General features: G+C 38.8%; 1 protein-coding gene across 4 annotated transcripts in view; it reads left to right on the forward strand.

The window, feature by feature from the left end:
- ARVCF (ARVCF delta catenin family member) overlaps positions 1-24,226 on the forward strand; it is a 929,071-nt gene that overhangs the window by 780,270 nt on the left and 124,575 nt on the right. For all 4 annotated transcript variants that reach the window (XM_053701911.1, XM_053701912.1, XM_053701909.1 and 1 more), the window contains 2 exons: positions 9,192-9,802; positions 21,020-21,519. In XM_053701911.1, the coding sequence (XP_053557886.1) occupies positions 9,192-9,802; positions 21,020-21,519 (1,111 nt within the window). The remainder of the gene's footprint in view (positions 1-9,191; positions 9,803-21,019; positions 21,520-24,226) is intronic.

A 24,226-nucleotide genomic window follows, 5' to 3' on the forward strand; every position in this document is an offset into this window, starting at 1 on the left:
AAAAGTAAAATAGAAAGTTTATTTATTTATTTTTTGCGTGCAATTTCTGAATGATGGAAATGTAATTATGACTTTCATGTTCCTTTCAAAAACTAATTTGATTTGCTGACATGGGGCCAGTAATAGTTGATGCCAATTCTCAAAATATAAATAACTAGAAAAGTCTATTAAAATAGCATGCTCTACCTCAATCATGAAAGTTTAATTTAAAATGTCTCCCTTTGACTATGTGTTTAACCAGTTACTTTACAGTGGCATTATTTCTAAAAACATTTAACTGCAATAATTACATATATATTTTAAATGACTCATTATCTCCTTTTATTAATATAAACTTGTATAAAAGCAGCACATATTAAAAACACAATGCAACAGCTTTCAATTGATTTGTGAATTACAAGTTAACAGCAGTCTTTAAATAAATGGAGACACAGAGAAAAATAAAAATAGATACTGCATCCTCTGACTGAACAGACATAACATATATGGAGTTTGTACCAAATTAAATCAAATAACCATGAAAAAGGGAGGCTTAGCAATATTCAATGTCAAAAACTTTAATTTAAATAATGTGCACACTGCACACTTAACTTCAAACTCTGGGTTTTAAATTATGGATTTAAATCTGAATTGACCCTTTGACTTCCTGTAAGTATTGGGTTATGCTCACTTACTGTCCCCCCTGTTAATGAGCTGTATCTGAACACAATTCAACAAAAACACTAAACCACATTCATTAAATTATCATTTTCACTAACAGAATCCATTTCAGTAAAATCTACGGCTGCTGCACTTACTACAATAAAATGTGGGTGAAACACTGCTCTCTCTGCCTCTCTCCCTTTCCTGCTCTGTAAGGATTCAGGAAGTGACAGTGGAACATTCCACTGCATTTAGAGGGAAAGAACAGAACTCTCTTTTTCACTTTAGCAAAGCTGTCAACTTCACAGGACAGCAACAAAATAAATGAAAGTTGTTTTTTTTCCGTTTTTGTTTTGTTTTATATGATTTAACATCCAACCCCAACCCTAAATTCCACTTACTAATGCCTCTCACTGGATTGGGTCAGCCCAAATAGGACTGCCTCAAATAAGCAGATAATGGGCCATGCAATGAGCTTAACCACTTTAATCCAGTAGATGGCGCAGCATGTTGTGTAATGGTGGGCAGACCTGCTTGTGCCTCTCCATTGCACAACATGTAGCTGTGAAAAAAAAAAATGCTGGGGGAAAAAATAGCAATTTTTTTTATTTTTTTTAAAGCCAATAAAAAAATATATTTATTTTTGCCCATATGAGAGGTGAAGCACTGCCTCACCTGCCTCTAGTGACTGCACATCACTGGTATGTATGTATGTATGTATATGTATGTATATGTGTGTATGTATATATATATATATATATATGTGTGTATGTATATGTATAAAAATTTAAGTAGACAACTTTAAAGTTTTAATCTTGGCCCATTTTTGATATGCCACCATCTGGCTACCGAATATGATTGTGTATGTATGTACTACATCAAGACGCTGGACAAAGTACTGCTTTTTGTTTTTGTTTGTTTTTTTTGCCTCAAAAAGTCTAGGCCAGTCACTTTATCTCTAGCCGCCAGTTTCTGTTTAAAAGCATACTAACAAGAAAGTAATAAGGCTGACACTTCCCTACAATCCAATGACCCTCCTTTTTAATCCTCTCCCCACGATTAAATGTAAACTACAACGTCAACTAATATTTATTATCATTAACTATGCTAAACGCTTAATCCCAAGACAATGGAAATCAACAGAGCCTCCGTCTTTAAACGAATGTAAAGCCCTAGTCACACATACTTTTACAACTAGAAAAACTCCACTACAGTATAACTAAACAATTGGATAACTTTCTTGACATGAGATTCCTATGGGAAGAATACCTACACTCTACCACGAGTTCAACGTCTACCACATAAAATTAATTTTGAAAGATCAGTCATGCAATATACCCCTAGAATGTAAAATTTATAAGATTCCATTATTAATATCCTATACATATACCAAGCATCTCTTTGAATTGAAAAAATGAATTACGTTAAGTTACAAGAAGATACTATGTAAATGAACTTTATGTACGTACTACTGTAATTTCTTTCATGTAATTAGCAAGAGTCCATGAGCTAGTGACGTATGGGATATACATTCCTACCAGGAGGGGCAAAGTTTCCCAAACCTCAAAATGCCTATAAATACACCCCTCACCACACCCACAATTCAGTTTTACAAACTTTGCCTCCTATGGAGGTGGTGAAGTAAGTTTTTGTGCTAGATTCTTCGTTATGCGCTTCGCAGCAGGCTGGAGCCTGGTTTTCCTCTCAGAGTGCAGTGAATGTCAGAGGGATGTGGAGAGAGTATTGCCTATTTGAATTCAATGGTCTCCTTCTACGGGATCTATTTCATAGGTTCTCTGTTATCGGTCGTAGAGATTCATCTCTTACCTCCCTTTTCAGATCGACGATATACTCTTATATACCATGACCTCTACTGATTCTCGTTTCAGTACTGGTTTGGCTATCTACTATATGTAGATGAGTGTCCTGGGGTAAGTAAGTCTTATTTTTTGTGACACTCTAAGCTATGGTTGGGCACTTTATATATAAAGTTCTAAATATATGTCTTTAAACTTATATTTGCCTTGATTCAGGATGATCAATATTCCTTATTTCAGACAGTCAGTTTCATTATTTGGGTTAATGCATATGAATATTCAATTTTTTTTCTTACCTTAAAAATTGTTTTCAAATTGACTTTTTTCCCTGTGGGCTGTTAGGCTCGCGGGGGCTGAAAATGCTTCAATTTATTGCGTCATTCTTGGCGCGGATTTTTTTGGCGCAAAAATTTCTGTTTGTCATTTCCGGCGTCATTCTTGACGCCGGAAGTTGTTCGTGATTATGTCATTTTTTTGACGTTTTGCGCCAAAAATGTCGGCGTTCCGGATGTGGCGTCATTCTTGGCGCCAAAAATTTTTAGGCGCCAATAATGCGGGCGTCTTGTTTGGCGCTAAAAAATGTGGGCGTCATTTTTGTCTCCACCTTTTTTTTCACATTATTTCAGTCTCATTTTTCATTGCTTCTGGTTGCTAGAGGCTTGTTCATTGGCATTCTTTCCCATTCCTGAAACTGTCATTTAAGGAATTTGATAATTTTGCTTTATATGTTGTTTTTTTCTATTACATATTGCAAGATGTCTCAGATTGACCCTGGATCAGAATCTACTTCTGGAAAGACGCTGCCTGATGCTGGTTCTACCAAAGTTAAGTATATTTGTTGTAAACTTTTGGTAACTGTTCCTCCGGCTGTAGTTTGTGATGAATGTCATGATAAGCTTGCTAATGCAGATAGTATTTCCATTAGTAATATACCATTACCTGTTGCTGTTCCCTCAACATCTAATACTCAGGATGTTCCGGTTAATTTAAGAGAATTTGTTTCTAAATCTATTAGGAAGGCTATGTCTGTTATTCCTCCTTCCAATAAACGTAAAAGGTCTTTTAAAACTTCTCATTTTTCAGATGAAATTTTAAATGACCGTCATAATTCTGATTTGTCTGTTTCTGATGAGGATTTTTCTGGTTCAGAGGATTCTGTCTCAGATATTGACTCTGATAAATCTTCATATTTATTTAAGATGGAATTTATTCGCTCTTTACTTAAAGAAGTTTTAATCGCTTTAGAGATGGAGGAATCTAGTCCTCTTGATACTAAATCTACTAAGTGTTTAAATTCGTTTTTTAAACCTCCTATGGTTATTCCAGAAGTTTTTCCTGTCCCTGATGCTATTTCTGAAGTAATTTCTAAGGAATGGAATAATATGTGTACTTCATTTACTCCTTCTCAAAGGTTTAAGAAATTGTATCCTGTGCCATCTGACAGATTAGAGTTTTGGGACAAAATCCCTAAAGTTGATGGGGCTATCTCTACTCTTGCTAAACGTACTACTATTCCTACGGCAGATAGTACTTCCTTTAAGGATCCTTTAGATAGGAAGATTGAATCCTTTCTAAGGAAAGCTTATTTATGTTCAGGTAATCTTCTTAGGCCTGCTATTTCTTTGGCTGATGTTGCTGCCGCTTCCACTTTTTGGTTGGAGGCTTTAGCACAACAAGTATCAGACCATAATACTCATAGCATTGTTAAACTCCTTCAACATGCTAATAACTTTATTTGTGATGCCATCTTTGATATCATTAGAGTTGATGTCAGGTATATGTCTTTAGCTATTTTAGCTAGAAGAGCTTTATGGCTTAAAACTTGGAATGCTGATATGTCTTCTAAATCAACTTTGCTTGCTCTTTCTTTGCAAGGTTATAAATTATTTGGTTCCCAGTTGGATTCTATTTCAACTGTTACTGGAGGGAAAGGAAATTTTTTGCCTCAGGACAAAAAATCTAAAGGTAAATACAGGGCTGCTAATAGTTTTCGTTCCTTTCGTCAGAATAAGGAACAGAAGCCTGACCCTTCCCCTAAAGGAACGGTTTCTGTCTGGAAACCTTCTCCAATCTGGAATAAAACCAAGCCTTTTAGAAAGTCAAAACCAGCTCCCAAGCCCACATGAAGGTGCGGCCCTCATTCCAGCACAGCTGGTAGGGGGCAGGTTACGATTTTTCAAAGACATTTGGATCAATTAGATTCACAGTCTTTGGATTCAGAACATTGTTTCTCAAGGGTACAGAATAGGTTTCAAGGTAAGGCCACCTGCGAAGAGATTTGTTTCTCTCTCGCATTCCAATAAACCCAGTAAAAGCTCAGGCATTTCTGAAATGTGTTTCAGATCTAGAGTTGGCTGGGGTAATTGTACCTGTTCCAGTTCTGGAACAGGGTCTGGGGTTTTACTCAAATCTATTCATTGTACCAAAGAAGGAGAATTCCTTCAGACCAGTTCTGGATCTAAAGATATTGAATCGTTATGTAAGGATACCAACATTCAAAATGGTAACTATAAGGACTATTCTGCCTTTTGTTCAGCAAGGGCATTATATGTCCACAATAGATTTACAGGATGCATATCTTCATATTCCGATTCATTCAGATCAATTTCAGTTTCTGAGATTCTCTTTTCTAGACAAGCATTACCAGTTTGTGGCCCTTCCGTTTGGCCTAGCAACAGCTCCAAGGATCTTTTCAAAGGTTCTCGGTGCCCTTCTCTCTGTAATCAGAGAACAGGGTATTGCGGTATTTCCTTATTTGGACGATATCTTGGTACTTGCTCAGTCTTTACATTCTGCAGAATCTCACACGAATCAACTTGTGTTGTTTCTTCAAAGACATGGTTGGAGGATCAATTTACCAAAGAGTTCGTTGATTCCTCAGACAAAGGTAACCTTTTTGGGTTTTCAAATAGATTCAGTGTCCATGACCTTGTCTCTAACAGTAAAGAGACGTCTGAAATTGGTTTCAGCCTGTCGAAACCTTCAGTCTCTATCATTCCCTTCGGTAGCTTTGTGCATGGAAATTCTAGGTCTCATGACTGCTGCATCGGACGCGATCCCCTTTGCTCGTTTTCACATGCGGCCTCTTCAGCTTTGTATGCTGAACCAGTGGTGCAGGGATTATACAAAGATATCACAATTAATATCCTTAAATCCCAATGTACGACACTCTCTGACATGGTGGATAGATCACCATCGTTTAGTCCAAGGGGCTTCCTTTGTTCGCCCAACCTGGACTGTGATCTCAACAGATGCAAGTCTGTCAGGTTGGGGAGCTGTATGGGGATCTCTGACAGCGCAGGGGGTTTGGGAATCTCAGGAGGCGATTACCAATCAACATTTTGGAACTCTGTGCGATTTTCAGAGCTCTTCAGTCCTGGCCTCTTCTGAAGAATCGTTTATGTGCTTTCAGACAGACAATGTCACAACCGTGGCATATGTCAATCATCAAGGTGGGACTCACAGTTCTCAGGCTATGAAAGAAGTATCTCGGATACTTGTATGGGCGGAATCCAGCTCCTGTCTAATTTCTGCGGTTCACATCCCAGGTGTAGACAATTGGGAAGCGGATTATCTCAGTCGCCAGACGTTACATCCGGGCGAATGGTCCTTTCACCCAGAGGTATTTCTTCAGATTGTTCAAATCTGGGGACTTCCAGAAATAGATCTGATGGCCTCTCATCTAAACAAGAAACTTCCCAGGTATCTGTCCAGATCCAGGGACCCTCAGGCGGAGGCAGTGGACGCGTTGTTGCTTCCTTGGAATTATCATCCTGCCTATATCTTTCCGCCTCTAGTTCTTCTTCCAAAAGTGATTTCCAAAATTCTAATGGAACGTTCGTTTGTGCTGCTGGTGGCTCCAGCATGGCCTCACAGGTTTTGGTAAGCGGATCTCATTCGGATGGCCAGTTGCCAACCTTGGACTCTTCCGTTAAGACCAGACCTATCTCAAGGCCCTTTTTTCCATCAGGATCTCAAATCATTAAATTTGAACGTATTGAAATTGAACGCTTGATTCTTAGTCATAGAGGTTTCTCTGACTCAGTAATTAATACTATGTTACAGGCTTGTAAATCTGTGTCTAGGAAGATTTATTATTGAGTCTGGAAGACTTACATTTCTTGGTGTTCTTCTCATAAATTCTCCTGGCATTCTTTCAGAATTCCTAGAATTTTACAGTTTCTTCAGGATGGTTTGGATAAAGGTTTGTCTGCAAGTTCCTTGAAAGGACAAATCTCTGCTCTTTCTGTTCTTTTTCACAGAAAGATTGCTATTCTTCCTGATATTCATTGTTTTGTACAGGCTTTGGTTCGTATCAAACCTGTCATTAAGTCAATTTCTCCTCCTTGGAGTCTTAATTTGGTTCTGAGGGCTTTACAAGCTCCCCCGTTTGAACCTATGCATTCTCTGGGCATTAAATTACTTTCTTGGAAAGTTCTGTTCCTTTTGGCCATCTCTTCTGCTAGAAGAGTTTCTGAGTTATCTGCTCTTTCTTGTGAATCTCCTTTTCTGATTTTTCATCAGGATAAGGCAGTGTTGAGGACTTCATTTAAATTTTTACCTAAGGTTGTGAATTCTAACAACATTAGTAGAGAAATTGTTGTTCCTTCATTATGTCCTAATCCTAAGAATTCAAAGGAGAGATCTTTACATTCTTTGGATGTAGTAAGAGCTTTGAAATATTATGTTGAAGCAGAAAAGGTCAGAAGGCCTCCGCCATTTCTTTGGCGTCTTGGTTAAAGTCTTTGATTCATCATGCTTATGTAGAGTCGGGTAAATCCCCGCCTCAAAGAATTACGGCTCATTCTACCAGGTCAGTTTCTACTTCCTGGGCGTTTAGGAATGAAGCTTCTGTTGATCAGATTTGCAAAGCAGCAACTTGGTCTTCTTTGCATACTTTTACTAAATTCTACCATTTTGATGTGTTTTCTTCTGAAGCAGTTTTTGGTAGAAAAGTACTTCAGGCAGCTGTTTCAGTTTGATTCTTCTGCTTATAATTTCATTATTTTGAGATTAAAAACTTTTGTTTTGGGTTGTGGATTATTATTATTTTTCAGCGGAATTGGCTGTCTTTATTTATCCCTCCCTCTCTAGTGACTCTTGCGTGGAAGTTCCACATCTTGGGTATTTATTATCCCATACATCACTAGCTCATGGACTCTTGCTAATTACATGAAAGAAAACATAATTTATGTAAGAACTTACCTGATAAATTCATTTCTTTCATATTAGCAAGAGTCCATGAGGCCCACCCTTTTTTGTGGTGGTTATGATTTTTTTGTATAAAGCACAATTATTCCAATTCCTTATTTTGATGCTTTCGCTCCTTTCTTATCACCCCACTTCTTGGCTATTTGTTAAACTGAATTGTGGGTGTGGTGAGGGGTGTATTTATAGGCATTTTGAGGTTTGGGAAACTTTGCCGCTCCTGGTAGGAATGTATATCCCATACGTCACTAGCTCATGGACTCTTGCTAATATGAAAGAAATGAATTTATCAGGTAAGTTCTTACATAAATTATGTTTTTGTTACTATACAACCTGTTTTGTTTATTTTACTTCAATAAAAGTTTAAAAAAACACAAAAAAACCATACTAACAATTGTGAGTAATCTATAAATGCTAAACGGAAATTACATGTTCTTGGTTGAATCTAGTTTCTTTCTTTTGTTTATTTATATAGATATGTAATTTTAGCAGTTGCGACAATCTGTAAAACGTCAAAATTGATGTTAAAAGGGAAAACACAAATATATTTTAACAAAAAAAAAACACTATCCCTTAAGTGAAAAAATGTAATACCATGTAAATGAGAGGAAAATATTAGGCAAACGGGATGTCATGCAGAAGTTTTGAGAAGTGTGCATTTTTACAGTAGATTAGTGTCTCCCAGAAAAATGGAACGTCCGTGTGTGTTCTTGTTGTTTTTGTTTTTTTAAATGCTAAAAATTAATGAAAGTACCAAATGTTTGATTTTTTTTCTAAATTGTTAGACCGTAATAATGTATTTAGTGTCTGTGATACCCTAGTCAATTCTGCCACACCTTCATCCTCCCTTCACCCCACTTAATTTCTATCCTAATTGTGGTTTATACTTTTCAGATGATCTGTTCCTTCCTGCCATTTATACACTAGGTAACATACACAGCCGGAATTTAACTCCTTTGTTTCCAGTAATACACAGTGCAGGCGTGATCTCGGACTATCAATCCCTGGCATATGATCCCTTTGTTCACTCACTGATAATTAACTGCTCCCTGTCGAGCAAAGGGGAAAACATGCAAGGTGATCATTGCCTATAATGCCTACGGTTTTAATTACCTTTTTTACCTATGTTGGTGGCTACAACTGACACGAAGAGTAACAGATTACACCCCACTTCTAGACACCAGCAAGGTGAATTTACACCTAGGAGCATGAGGACCAGAGACTGTCTATTTCCTTCTATGAAACTTCTACCACCCTAGGAGCTTGAATGTCTAGGTATAGGTGTACTATGATTCTGGTTAAATGGGTAGAACTGTTATCTTTAAAGCCTGTAGTTTATGTATGTTTGATTATTTTCAGTTTGGTTAGATTTTCTTGTGTTCATTATATTCATGTTGTACGTATATTATATATTGTTTTTGTTTTTTTTTGTGACAATTTTCTTTAAATACCAAAAAACGTATAAAAGTTTCAAGCAATGTCTCAACATCCTAACCATATACCGTATCATTTTCTATTTTCAAGGTCACTAAGATGGTAAAAACAGTCACCACAAGAACTGTGCGCCAAGTACCACTCGGTCCAGATGGTATGCCAGTACTTGATGCTTCATCTCCTCTCAGTGGTTACACCGATTCTATTGACAGAAGATACATGAAAAATGGGGAGCGTTTTATTAACCCTCAGGCTTCCTCCACTCTTACAAGGTCCTATAACAACAGCTACAATGATTCCTATGGTGACCCCCATGACACTCAATACAGGCCCTTCATGGGGCATGAAGGGTATGGAGATATGCCGGACAATTATGGTAGCCTGTCACGTGGAGTAAATTATCGACCACGATACCCATATACTGCAGGGAACAGCTACCGGCCAGAGGATGGCAGTTATACTCTGCCCACGAGACGAGAGAACTACGTACCCATTGCTCAACCACAGGTGCCCATTGGCAGCAACATTGATTTAAACCGATCCCAGCCTGAACGATTCCAGCCTGAGCCATATGGTCTTGAAGATGACAATCGCAGCCTTGGGGCAGATGAAGAAGGATATGAATTAGATCAAGATTACTCTACCATAAGCAGAAGAGTCCTTCCTGGCATGCCACTTACAGGCAGACTTCACAAGTCAAGGTAAAAGCAAAACCATCTTCATAGTTGCTATAATGAAATCATTGTTTGTAATTTATTAGGAAATTTGGCTTGTGATTGAAACCTTAGAAGAAGTGTGCTTGAACATAGTACACTGATGTATTGGTTTAATCACCATAGCACTAGGCAAACCTTTTTCATACTTATGTATGGAGTACCTGGTTAACTATGAGATGGGTACATGGTAAAAAAATATTTGACAGTATATCTGACCCAAATTAGTTTAATCTGCTTGTGTAGAATTAAAGTGTTTTTGTAAATATCTGGCATCTTTTTGGTCCATTGTAACCTCAGTTACGTTACCTGACTGAATAAAGATTTGGCCAACTATCCCTTAAAGGGACATAAAACAGGTTGAGATCTGTGCATATCCTAAAAGGGATAATTAATTAAAATAGTTTGCATAACAAAAATGTTTAAAAATTGCTGGCAAGTATTTTAAAAGAATTTTCAAAATAAGCAAAATTAATTGCATAGTTAAGCTGCTTGGAGTAGCCAACTCCACCTACCCTTATCAGTGTTTAGATCCAGACATTGTATTTAAACTGAGTTCATAGCTTCTAGGCATACTCCAGCAGATAATCCCTATGCAATTTTGTATTCTATCAAAGCAACAATAAACATAGATACAGCCATAAAAGGAATTGTGTGAGGGGAGTTAGAGCTTTACAATTCATAAACTAAAAAGAAAGGGTTAATGGCAAAGCACTTCAGTATAAATTTGCAGGTAAAGTAATTAACGTACATATTAAATTTTGTCTCTATCCCAACTTGTTTTATGTCCCTTTAAAGTGTTCATGCTTAGGTCAACTAACTTATTTGATTTCTTATCATACGGAGGGGCGGGACTAAGATTTAAAATACTGACTTAAAGGGACATAAAACACAATTTCTCTTGTTAAGTGTATCCAGTCCACGGATCATCCATTACTTGTGGGATATTCTCCTTCCCAACAGGAAGTTGCAAGAGGATCGCCCACAGCAGAGCTGCTACATAGCTCCTCCCCTCACTGCCATATCCAGTCATTCTCTTGCAACTCTCAACAAAGATGGACGTAGTAAGAGGAGAGTGGTGTATTATAGTTAGTTTTTTAACTTCAATCAAAAGTTTGTTATTTTTAAATGGTACCGGAGTGTACTGTTTCATCTCAGGCAGCATTAGAAGAAGAATCTGCCTGTGATTTCTATATCTTAGCAGAAGTAACTAAGATCCATTGCTGTTCTCACATATTCTGAGGAGTGAGGTAACTTCAGAGAGAGAATGGCGTGCAGGTTTTCCTGCAATAAGGTATGTGCAGTTAATATTTTTCTAGGGATGGAATTTGCTAGAAAATGCTGCTGATACCGGATTAATGTAAGTAAAGCCTTAAATGCAGTGATAGGGACTGGTATCGGGCTTATTAATAGAGATACATACTCTTATAAAAGTGTAATATAAAACGTTTGCTGGCATGTTTAATCGTTTTTATATATGTTTGGTGACAAAACTTATTGGGGCCTAGTTTTTTTCCACATGGCTGGTTTGATTTTTGCCTAGAAACAGTTCCTGAGGCTTTCCACTGTTGGAATATGAGTGGGAAGGGCCTATTTTAGTGCTTTTCTGTGCAGATAAAAATACTGACAGAGACATTCAGCTTCTTCCTGCATGATCCAGGACATCTCTGAAGGGCTCAAAAGGCTAAAAAGTCGTGTTTGAGGAGGGTAACAATCACAGTAGACTGTGGCAGTTGTTGTGACTGTGTTTAAAAAAACGTTTTTGTCATTTATTATTCTGTTTTTGTTATTAAGGGGTTAATCATCCATTTGCAAGTGGGTGCAATGCTCTGCTGACTTGTTACATACACTGTAAAAATTTTGTTAGTGTAACTGCCTTCTTTCACTGTTATTTCAAATTTTGTCAATTTGTTTCTCTTAAAGGCACAGTAACGTTTTTTATATTGCTTGATAACTTGCTTTAAAGTGTTTTCCAAGCTTGCTAGTCTCATTGCTAGTCTGTACAAACATGTCTGAAACAGAGGATACTTGTTCATTATGTTTAAAAGCCATGGTGGAGCCCCATAGGAGAATGTGTACTGAATATATTGATTTCACCTTAAACAGTAAAGATCAGTCTTTATCTATAAAAGAATAGTCACCAGAGGGGTCTGTCGAGGGGGAAGTTATGCCGACTAACTCTCCCCACGTGTCGGACCCTTCGCCTCCCGCTCAAGGGACGCACGCTAATATGGCGCCAAGTACATCAGGGACGCCCATAGCGATTACTTTGCAGGACATGGCTGCAATCATGAATAATACCCTGTCAGAGGTATTATCCAGATTGCCTGAATTGAGAGGCAAGCGCAATAGCTCTGGGGTTAGACGAGATACAGAGCGCGTAGATGCTGTAAGGGCCATGTCTGATACTGCGTCACAATATGCAGAACCTGAGGACGGAGAGCTTCAGTCTGTGGGTGACGTCTCTGAATCGGGGAGACCTGATTCAGAGATTTCTAATTTTAAATTTAAGCTTGAGAACCTCTGTGTATTGCTTGGGGAGGTATTAGCTGCTCTGAATGACTGTGACACAATTGCAGTGCCAGAGAAATTGTGTAGGCTGGATAAATACTATGCAGTGCCGGTGAGTACTGATGTTTTTCCAATACCTAAAAGGCTTACAGAAATTATTAGTAAGGAGTGGGATAGCCCCGGTGTGCCCTTTTCCCCACCTCCTATATTTAGAAAAATGTTTCCAATAGATGCCACTACACAGGACTTATGGCAGACTGTCCCTAAGGTGGAGGGAGCAGTTTCTACTTTAGCAAAGCGTACCACTATCCCGGTTGAGGACAGTTGTGCTTTTTCAGATCCAATGGATAAAAAAATTAGAGGGTTTATTTTACAGCCCCTTGCATGCATTGCGCCTGTCACTGCTGCGGCGGCATTCTGGTTTGAGGCCCTGGAAAAGGCCATCCATACAGCTCCATTGACTGAAATTGTTGACAAGCTTAGAACTCTTAAGCTAGCTAACTCATTTGTTTCTGATGCCATTGTTCATTTGACTAAACTAACGGCTAAGAATTCCGGATTCGACATCCAGGCGCGTAGGGCGCTATGGCTCAAATCCTGGTCAGCTGATGTGACTTCAAAGTCTAAATTACTCAACATCCCTTTCAAGGGGCAAACCTTATTCGGGCCTGGTTTGAAAGAAATTATTGCTGACATTACTGGAGGTAAGGGTCATACCCTTCCTCAGGACAGGGCCAAATCAAAGGCCAAACAGTCTAATTTTCGTGCCTTTCGAAAGGTGCAGCATCAACTTCCTCTTCAAAACAAGAGGGAACTTTTGCTCAATCTAAGCAGGCCTGGAAACCTAACCAGTCCTGGAACAAGGGCAAGCAGGCCAGAAAGCCTGCTGCTGCCTCTAAGACAGCATGAAGGAGCGGCCCCCTATCCGACAACGGATCTAGTAGGGGGCAGACTCTCTCTCTTCACCCAGGCGTGGGCAAGAGATGTTCAGGATCCCTGGGCATTGGAGATCATATCTCAGGGATATCTTCTGGACTTCAAAGCTTCTCCTTCACAAGGGAGATTTCACCTTTCAAGATTATCTGCAAACCAGATAAAGAAAGAGGCATTCCTAAGCTGCGTACAAGATCTCCTTGTAATGGGAGTGATCCATCCAGTTCCGCAGACGGAACAAGGACAGGGGTTTTATTCAAATCTGTCTGTGGTTCCCAAAAAAAAGGGAACCTTCAGACCAATTTTGGATTTAAAGATCCTAAACAAATTCCTCAGAGTTCAGTCATTCAAGATGGAAACTATTCTAACCATTTTACCCATGATCCAAGAGGGTCAGTACATGACCACAGTGGACTTAAAGGATGCCTACCTTCACATTCCGATTCACAAGAATCATCATCAGTTCCTGAGGTTTGCCTTTCTAGACAGGCATTACCAATTTGTAGCTCTTCCATTCGGGTTGGCTACAGCCCCAAGAATTTTTACAAAGGCTCTGGGCTCACTTCTGGCGGTCCTAAGACCGCGAGGCATAGCGGTGGCTCCTTACCTGGACGATATCCTGATACAGGCGTCAAGCTTTCAAATTGCCAAATCTCATACAGAGATAGTTCTGGCATTCCTGAGGTCGCATGGGTGGAAAGTGAACGAAGAAAAGAGTTCTCTATCTCCTCTCACGAGGGTTTCCTTCCTAGGGACTCTAATAGATTCTGTAGAAATTAAAGTTTACCTGACGGAGTCCAGGTTATCAAAACTTCTAAATGCTTGCCGTGTTCTTTACTCCATTCCGCGCCCCACGGTGGCTCAGTGCATGGAAGTAATCAGCTTAATGGTAGCGGCAATGGACATAGTGCTATTCGCGCGCCTGCATCTCAGACCGCTGCAATTATGCATGCTCAGTCAGTGGAATGGGGATTACACAGATTTGTCCCCTCTACTAAATCTGGATCAGGAAACCAGAGATTCTCTTCTCTGGTGGTTATCTCGGGCCCATCTGTCCAAGGGTATGACCTTTCGCAGACCAGATTGGACAATTGTAACAACAGATGCCAGCCTTCTAGGTTGGGGTGCAGTCTGGAACTCCCTGAAGGCTCAGTGTTCATGGACTCAGGAGGAGAAACTCCTCCCAATAAATATTCTGGAGTTAAGAGCAATATTCAATGCTCTTCTGGCTTGGCCTCAGCTAGCAACACTGAGGTTCATCAGATTTCAGTCGGACAACATCACGACTGTGGCTTACATCAACCATCAAGGGGGAACCAGGAGTTCCCTAGCGATGTCAGAAGTCTCCAAGATAATTCGCTGGGCAGAGACTCACTCTTGCCACCTGTCAGCGATCCATATCCCAGGTGTAGAGAACTGGGAGGCGGATTTTCTGAGTCGTCAGACTTTTCATCCGGGGGAATGGGAACTCCATCCGGAGGTGTTTGCTCAATTGGTTCTCCGTTGGGGCAAATCAGAATTGGATCTCATGGCGTCTCGCCAGAACGCCAAGCTTCCTTGTTATGGATCCAGGTCCAGGGACCCAGAAGCGGCACTGATAGATGCTCTAGCAGCGCCTTGGTTCTTCAACCTGGCTTATGTGTTTCCACCGTTTCCTCTGCTCCCTCGTCTGATTGCCAAAATCAAACAGGAAAGAGCATCAGTGATATTGATAGCACCTTCGTGGCCACGCAGGACCTGGTATGCAGACCTAGTGGACATGTCATCCTTTCCACCATGGACTCTGCCTCTGAGACAAGACCTTCTAATACAAGGTCCTTTCAATCATCCAAATCTACTTTTCTCTGAGACTGACTGCATGGAGATTGAACACTTGATCCTATCAAAGCGTGGCTTCTCCGAGTCAGTAATTGATACCTTAATACAGGCACAAAAGCCTGTCACCAGGAAAATTTACCACAAGATATGGCGTAAATCTCTTCATTGGTGAGAATCCAAGAATTACTCATGGAGTAGGGTTAGGATTCCTAGGATATTGTCCTTCCTCCAAGAGGGTTTGGACAAAGGATTATCAGCTAGTTCTTTAAAGGGACAGATTTCTGCTGTGTCTATTCTTTTACACAAGCGTCTGGCAGAAGTTCCAGATGTTCAGGCATTTTGTCAGGCTTTAGTTAGAATTAAGGCTGTGTTTAAACCTGTTGCTCCTCCATGGAGCTTAAACTTGGTTCTTAAAGTTCTTCAGGGAGTTCCGTTTGAACCCCTTCATTCTATTGATATCAAACTTCTTTCATGGAAACTTCTTTTTCTGATGGCTATTTCCTCGGCTCGAAGAGTCTCGGAGTTATCTACCTTACATTGTGATTCTCCTTATCTGATCTTTCATTCAGATAAAGTTGTTCTGCGTACAAAACCTGGGTTTTTACCTAAGGTGGTTTCTAACAAGAATATCAATCAAGAGATTGTTGTTCCATCATTATGTCCTAATCCAAAGAAGGAACGTCTTTTGCATAATCTAGACGTAGTCCGTGCCTTGAAGTTTTACTTACAGGCTACTAAAGATTTTCGCCAAACATCTAACCTGTTTGTTGTTTACTCTGGACAGAGGAGAGGTCAGAAGGCCTCGGCAACCTCTCTTTCTTTTTGGCTTCGGAGTATAATCCGTTTAGCCTATGAGACTGCTGGACAGCAGCCTCCTGAAAGGATTACAGCTCATTCTACTAGAGCTGTGGCTTCCACCTGGGCCTTTAAAAATGAGGCCTCTGTTGAACAGATTTGCAAGGCTGCAACTTGGTCTTCCCTTCATACTTTTTCCAAATTTTAAAAATTTGATACTTTTGCTTCTTTGGAGGCTGTTTTTGGGAGAAAGGTTCTACAGGCAGTGGTTCCTTCTGTTTAAGTTCATGCCTTGTCCCTCCCATCATCCGTGTACTTTAGCTTTGGTATTGGTATCCCACAAGTAATGGATGATCCGTGGACTGGATACACTTAACAAGAGAAAACATAATTTATGCTTACCTGATAAATTTATTTCTCTTGTAGTGTATCCAGTCCACGGCCCGCCCTGTCCTTTTCAGGCAGGTCTAAATTTTAATTAAACTACAGTCACCACTGCACCCTATGGTTTCTCCTTTCTCGGCTTGTTTCGGTCGAATGACTGGATATGGCAGTGAGGGGAGGAGCTATGTAGCAGCTCTGCTGTGGGTGATCCTCTTGCAACTTCCTGTTGGGAAGGAGAATATCCCACAAGTAATGGATGATCCGTGGACTGGATACACTACAAGAGAAATAAATTTATCAGGTAAGCATAAATTATGTTTTTTTTTTCTTTCATGATTCAGATAGAGCATACAATTTTAAATAACTTTCCAATTTACTTCTGTTATCAAATTTTCTTTGTTTTCTTGTTATCCCTTGTTGAAAAGCTAGGATGTAAGCTCATGAGTGTGCACGTGTCCACAACAGTATATGGCAGCAGTTTTGCAACAATGTTATACATTAGCAGGAGTACTAGATGGCAACACTATTTCCTGTCATGTAGTGCTTCAGGCATGTGCACGCTACCTACCTAGGTATCTGTTCAACAAAGAATAACATGAGAATGAAACAAATTTAATAAGAAGTAAATTGGAAACTTATTACAAATTGTATTCTCTATCTAAATAACGAAATAATTTTTTTGGGTTTATGGTCCCTTTAATATATATATATTTATTATTATTATTATTATTTATTTTTGTGGTTCTATAATGAAAGAACCGCTAAAGCAGCTCATCATTTTTTTAATTGATCAGAGCCTGTCACGCGCAATCGGATGCACAGCTGGGAATCTTAACTCACAGGCTATGATTCACTCATTAAACCCATTTATAGGTTCTTATGCTTGAATCTGATATGATCACCACAAAGGACTACTGCATTTTAAAAGAACATTTTTCTTAGTAGAGAAAAGTGTGCTGGTAATGATTACATCTGTTTGAGCTTCTGAACAGGAGGGCTTGGTCTTTGCCTATCCCATTGTCCTGCTGGGAAGAATGCTAAACACAGCACTACAGCTGTTGGTATCGTGTTTGCTATGATAATACATTCTGCATTAAAAAAGAGAGGCATATGTGTAGGGTGACCATATTGCCGCTTTAAAAAGGGACACATATGAAAAATACTTATGTCAGGGCTGTTTTCAGGGCTGTTTAAAGAAATGTTTTGTATAAGAACCCTGACATATGGATTTTTCATATGTGTCCCTTTTTAAAGCAGCAATATGGTCACCCTACATATGGGAGACTGCCAAGATGTATGCATTTGTTGTATATATATTTCAATCATTGGTTTGGCTGGTGTTGATAATGATCTTGTTCTTTCGAAGCTTGCTTTAAGAATACTAGAATTCTGTTTTTAAAGCCCTGTTTCCAGCATTGGGCCTTCGTGTTGGCAGTGGCACTCCCCTGATGAGTATCTGGTAGGCTGTAGTAGACCGTAAAGACTGGCTCCAGATTTCACTGATAACCGCAGGCTGATAGTTATACGGGCAATGACGCGAAAGAGACTCTGCCATGCTTCATCTGTGTCGCACCCAAACTGGAGAACGTTTCCTAAACATGGCAACATTGCTACGTTTGGAATGTCTTGTAAGATAACAAGCAGAAACTGTTCAATAAACTATTTTCTATGTGTTAACTAAAATATTTTTACATTATTTTAAAGGCTGTGGTTTTTACTACAGTATCTGGTAGCAGTTTGCATGCACTTTCATTTATCACTAATACAATCATCTTTAGCATTCTTCCTAGTAAAAATCTACTGAACAATTGCTGCTAGTCAAATTTGACTTATGTCCCCTTTAAAGGGACACTAAAGTTAAAATTAAAGCTTTATGATTCAGATAAAGCGTGAATTAAAAAAAACTTTCCAACATACTTCCATTAATTATCAAAGCATGCACATTCTTTTTATATTTACACTCCTACTGAGCATGTGCATAGTGAATATGCATTTTGTGATTGGCTGATGGCTATCACATGACACGGGAGGAAAAATTGGATTAACTTTGAATTTAGCAGTAAAATAATTTCTAGTAAATTTTAAGTGCTAATGCATTGTCTTTATTTTGTATATGTCAAATATTCTCTTCTACTGTAGTGATTATCTAATGCATCACTTCCATGTCCCTTTTAACTGCCTCTATAGTAGCTACAAGTTAAATATTTGATTTCACTGTCTGACAATAACTAGCCAACTCTCTGTCCTTTTTATCCCTAATGTACATTTTTCCTTACGCTCATTTAGTATGAGACTTGGCAGCTAAAAAGGTATGACACCGTGCTCCATAGTTTAAAAAAACAAACAAAAACCAACTAAGTAAACATAAAAAGAAAGCGTTAAAAAGCAGCAAACCACTTACTTCTTTTCTTGCTAAAGGGACAGTAAACACCTTGAGAATTTTATATAAAATGTTTAGTTAATGAAACCGTATATTCTCATTATTTTTGTCCTATTTTCATGTAATTTAGAACTGAAAATTGAGCAATTTGTAATTCTCAGAACTTGAAATGCAACCTGCTGACATATCTAGGCTAACTCTGCTACACATCTGCCCCTAATTGGCTTTTTTGGGTAACAACTGCAAAACAATGTACTTTTATTATAACTTTATGACCGTGACGTTCCTTGTTGTCTGAACTAAAACTCAGATTGGTGCCTCAGAATACGGCAAATGGTGGTTGGAGTTTGGCTTTTGAAAAATAATTGTAGTAAAAAAGATGCGGTAAAAATAGCCGTAGAAAAAGGGCAATTGTAGTTAAAAAATCAATTAATAAAAATAAATGACATGCTGTAATCTGTTGCTCTGATTCAGTCAGCTGCCTTTTCCGTATTGGGACCAGCAGTGCTCTGCAAGTCCTGAGCAGTATTTCTACTATGTATTTAACCCTTTTGCGGGGGTTAAATTCATAGTAATCTAAAATTGATAATAAAATGACATGCTTTAACAATTTAGGGCATGTATTATTTTTATTTTTAAGACTTGGCTGAAATGTTTATTCTATAGCAGCACAGCAGAAATGTCTTGTAATTACAAGGTTTTTACAGTCCTTTATAAAGTCTTCTACTGAGCAAGGGCAGTAAACTTTCTTAGCTTTTTCTTTAAAGTGGTGCTAGAAGACTCCTATAATAGTTGCTCCTTTGCATTCCTGTAGAGACCCCAGCCCCCTAAGTAAAAAAATAAATAAAAGGTAAAATCCTTTTAAAATGACGAATACTACATATTGCAATTACATTATTTTTAAGAATAACCCACTGCTTAGGGCTTTTTTTTTTTTAATTATTTTTCCCTTTAATGTAAACATATGCTCTATTTAAAACTGGGAGCCAACTACACTTTTTTTCTTCTTTAGTGAGATGATTACACTCACAACTTCACAAGGGTTCATTTTTGGAGCTGATTTTGTCCCCCCCAATGCACCCTATGCATTTACGAGGTGGCCGAGCGTGCAGCATTGTGGGGTGGCATCAGCACACATGGGCTTGGTGACATCCTCAACCCTGGAAAACCGAAAGTGTTAGTTTGCTGTAGGCTGGAGAAGGGTGCCTGACATGCAGTGGGTACATTGCTCTTTATAATTCCTGCAGCCATATAGTTTTTTTTATGAAACTGTAAAAAAAAAAAGCAAATATGTAAAGCTTCTGTTTTCTGTTGTGTAAGCTAATACAATGTGCAAGGTGTAACTGTCAAAAGCCAGTAACAGCATTGATTTGTGAAAGCACACTGCTTCTATCCCAGGATGCAACAAAACGCATGCTACAAGATGGCGGCACCCAGTATAAAGATGTAGAGCTTTACAAACCACTTCTGTAGGGTTGCCATCTTTAGTTCAGGCCAAACACAAACACTCTTGCACCGTGCACAGCAAAAATGTGTCCCCCCCCCCCCCAGAGTACACACTACATATAATGGCACATAAACTCTCAGATATTCACACACACACTCTCACAGTCTCTCTCACACAGACACACGTTGGTGGTCTTTCACATTGCCCCAATACATGGGCCGGAAATAGTGCAGGTCTTTGGACCGTGATATACCTGCATACCTCCGGAAGTGAGACATGCCATACTAGCATGCTAGTAAAACCCTTAATGGCCGCGGATGTACAGGGTACATCTGTCCTTAAGGGGTTAAAGCCCAGATGCTCCTATTTGAAATAAAGTCCCTATGTATGTTTTTAATAGCCTGGCGATCACTTTGTAAGTAAATCTGTGTTAGTGATTACCTGATGTAAGTAAAATGTGCATTTATTTGAGTAGAGGCTCAATATGAGAAGTTTTTATATTAATATTCCCAAAGGCCTTTATTTATATGAGGATAAACCCTTTTTAAAGTTATGGACAGTCAAGGGCATTATAATCAGGTGATTTCTCATTTTAAATTGACCAGGTGTATAGATGTAATGGGTGAGCCTCTGCATCAACCTCAAAAGTGCTTTTTTTTGTTGTTGTTAGTTTCTCACGTCATGAAGTGTACATAAAATTAAGGTATAGTTTGAATCTATGAGGTCTGTTGAAAACAAAACCTAAATGTCTGAGGTTTTTTTTTTGCCAGTATTTGAATGTCCCTTTAAATATGAGCAGCATCTAGAAATGCCAAAACCACTCAGCCCAGGGGTGTGAAATGACGCAGCTGCAAAGGGGTTAAAGAAACGTATCCTGCTACTTTCATTAGTGCAACATTGTGTTCAATTATTTCATGATTTTTACTTTTTTCTTTAGACCATATGATGACCCCTTAGAAGCAGAACTGATTGAAGAGCGAATTCCTTATCTTCATGGTGGATATGCAGCTCCGTTGGCACAGCCAGAAAGAGGAAGCCTTGCCAGCATAGACCGTTTGGGCAAACGTTCCCCTTCCATCGACAGCATACGCAAAGATCCCAGATGGAGAGATCCAGATTTACCTGAGGTTATTGCTATGCTCAACCACCCAATTGACCCAGTCAAGTCCAACGCAGCAGCTTACCTACAGCACTTGTGCTATGAAAATGATAAAATTAAAAAGGAAGTGAGGCACCTCAAAGGCATCCCCATCCTTGTGGGTTTATTAGACCATGTGAAACCAGAAGTCCACCGCAAAGCCTGTGGCGCACTGCGTAACATCTCGTATGGGAAAGACAATGAGAATAAGGTGTCTATTAAGAACTGTGATGGTATTCCTGCCCTTATCAGGTTGCTCAGAAAAACCAATGATATGGAAGTCAGGGAGCTAATAACAGGTATGATTGTTACTCTTCCCTCCCAGTGGAGAAGGCTTGTACTTTGAAAACTGTTTTGTCCCTTTTTCAAATAAGTCCATTATTTGTTCTAGGTAATTTTATAAATTAGTCTATAATTCTGTATACTTTTAAGAGGTACAGTGACTGGTAATTCACTGGAAGATATTTTAGAAATGCCTAAAAATGCAGTTTGCAGATACTTTGAACCTTTAATAATGAAGTGTTATTAGGATAGGTGAAATAAAACTCCAGAGGGCTATATAATTAGTTCATCCCTTTACTGCTTCAGTACTTCAGTAGAATCTCACATTGTTTTCTGTTTGTAGAAGCAACAATGCTAAATGTCTCTCCCCCTCTTCTCTCTCATGCTTGGAAGGGTTGATTCGGAGTGGTTGTATCATTTCCTGGCATGCTTTTAGTAAGCGGCTGCATTTGAATGGCAGTCCCAGAGCTTGTTGAAAAATCATCTGGCAAGGTTTTTTTTTTTTGTTGTAAATCTTTGTATATTGAAGTTAAAACACTAGTTTATAAATTCTTAGACAGCCTAAGAGTCTGGGTGAAAATGGCAGACAGTCCTCCCAGACACTTAGAAAAACAAACATTGCTCTGCCTTTTCCTCGGTTTAAAATTGGCAAAATAATCCATGTAAAGTAAGTGTAGACTTAAAGCAATAGTACTCTGAATATTTGCGATATGAACATGTATATAGATGAGCAGTAAACTAATCTTCTTTTTAGAATTTTTATTTATACAGTGCACTGTAATTTCATCAGCAAGATGATACTTTTTTTAATTTTTTTTTAAATTAATATTTCTGTTGGGATACAACTTTAGATTAGTAATTTTTTGGTTTTCCTAAGAATCACCTACACTTGTGGGTAATTAGAGTATGCTGTGATCAGGCCACAGTTTAAACAGTTATTGTATTCTTCCTCTAGCCAAACATTGACATAAGAAGCCAGTATGCGTGAATTCACCAATGTGCCTTTCTTTTGTTTTGTATGTTAAAAGGACATTCAACTCCAATGTGACGATTAAGCCTTTCCACCCAACCGTCACAATGGGGAGGGTGTGGGCATGAAGGGGTTAATGGCACTAAGCCTCTGGTTCCCTAAAACCTTTATGTCTACAAAGGACCTTAAAGGGACACCAAATTAACCCCCAAATCCTGCCAACGCAACCCCAGTTTAACACTTGCTGCCACCACCAAGAACTTTGAATAAAGGGTCTCTTGGAAACCCAATAACTCACTTACAATTAACAATTCGGTAACGTGCCTTTAAAGGGACAGTCAACACCAGAATTTTTGTTGTTTAAAAAGAAAGATAATCCCTTTATTACCCATTCCCCAGTTTTGCATAACCAGCACAGTTATATTAATACACGTTTTACCTCTGTAATTACCTTCTATGTAAGCCTTTGCTTACTGCCCCCTTATTTTAGTTCTTTTGACAGACTTGGATTTTAGCCAATCAGTGCTCACTAATCAGTACTCTATATGAAACACATGAACTTAGCCCTTTAGTGGTCAAAATACATTCAGATTAGAGGCAGTCTTCAAGGTCCAATAAATTAGCATATGAACCTCCTAGGTTTAGCTTTCAACTAAGAATACCAAGCGAACAAAGCAAAATTGGTGATAAAAGTAAATTTGGAAGTTGTTTAAAATTACATGCCCTATTTAAATCATCAAAGGTTTTTTTTGGACATGACTGTCTCCTCAGAGTGTGAATTCAGATGTTCGAGCCCAAAGACAGAATTAGATTTTCTATATGTTTAATAACAAAAATACCAATACAGGTTACACATTGCCAAATATATAAAAAAAATCAAAATAACATATATGTGCAAAGATAGAATTATTTAAAATAAAATGGGACATAAAAATAATACACAATATTTAAGCTTATTACCAAATTTCTTGAGATATGTGGAGAACTCCTTTTTAGATGTTAGCTGCTTCGTGTCCCAGGTTAGTTCTGACTAATTTTTGGGTAACATTCCGTTCTAACTCAGTATGTCCTTTGTCTTGTCAAGGCCCCCGCCCTTGTTATAGTTTACGGTCATTCAACCATTCATAGCCAGCCTTAACTCACAGTATCACAAAGTACCATCCACCAGAAGAGGAGGGGGGTCTTAGATCACAGCATTCCTGGACAAACACAGATCTTACACTCAAAACATTTCATATTAACTTTGGCAATGCTGAGGCCACAATAACACCTTTTGCTGGGTAGCTGATCCCAGGTATCAACTACTCCTTCTGAGTTTATCATGCATGACATCCAAAATTTGTATTGGTTTAAAAGAGAGATAATTCCTTTATTACCCATTTCCCAGTTTTGCATAACCAACATGGTTATATTAATATACTTTTTACCTCTGTAATTACCTTGTATCTAAGCCTCTTCTGACAGCCACCTGATCACATGGCTATTGACTTGCATTTTAGCCAATTTGTGCAGTATCAGCCACACTCCATGGGGGAGAGTACAATTTTATCTATGACTCACATGAACTAGCACTCCCCTGTTGTGAAAAGCTAATACCAAAGCATGTGATAAAAGGCTGTCTGTAGTGGCTTAGAAACAGGCAGAGATTTAGAGGTTTAAATGTTATGAAGTTTATTACTATAACAATGTTGGTTGTTCAAAGCTGGGGAATGGGTAGTAAAGGCGTTATCAATTCTGGTGCTGACTGTCCCTTT

Source organism: Bombina bombina, chromosome 2, assembly GCF_027579735.1.
Source record: "Bombina bombina isolate aBomBom1 chromosome 2, aBomBom1.pri, whole genome shotgun sequence".
In the NCBI taxonomy this organism is placed as follows: Eukaryota; Metazoa; Chordata; class Amphibia; order Anura; family Bombinatoridae; genus Bombina; species Bombina bombina.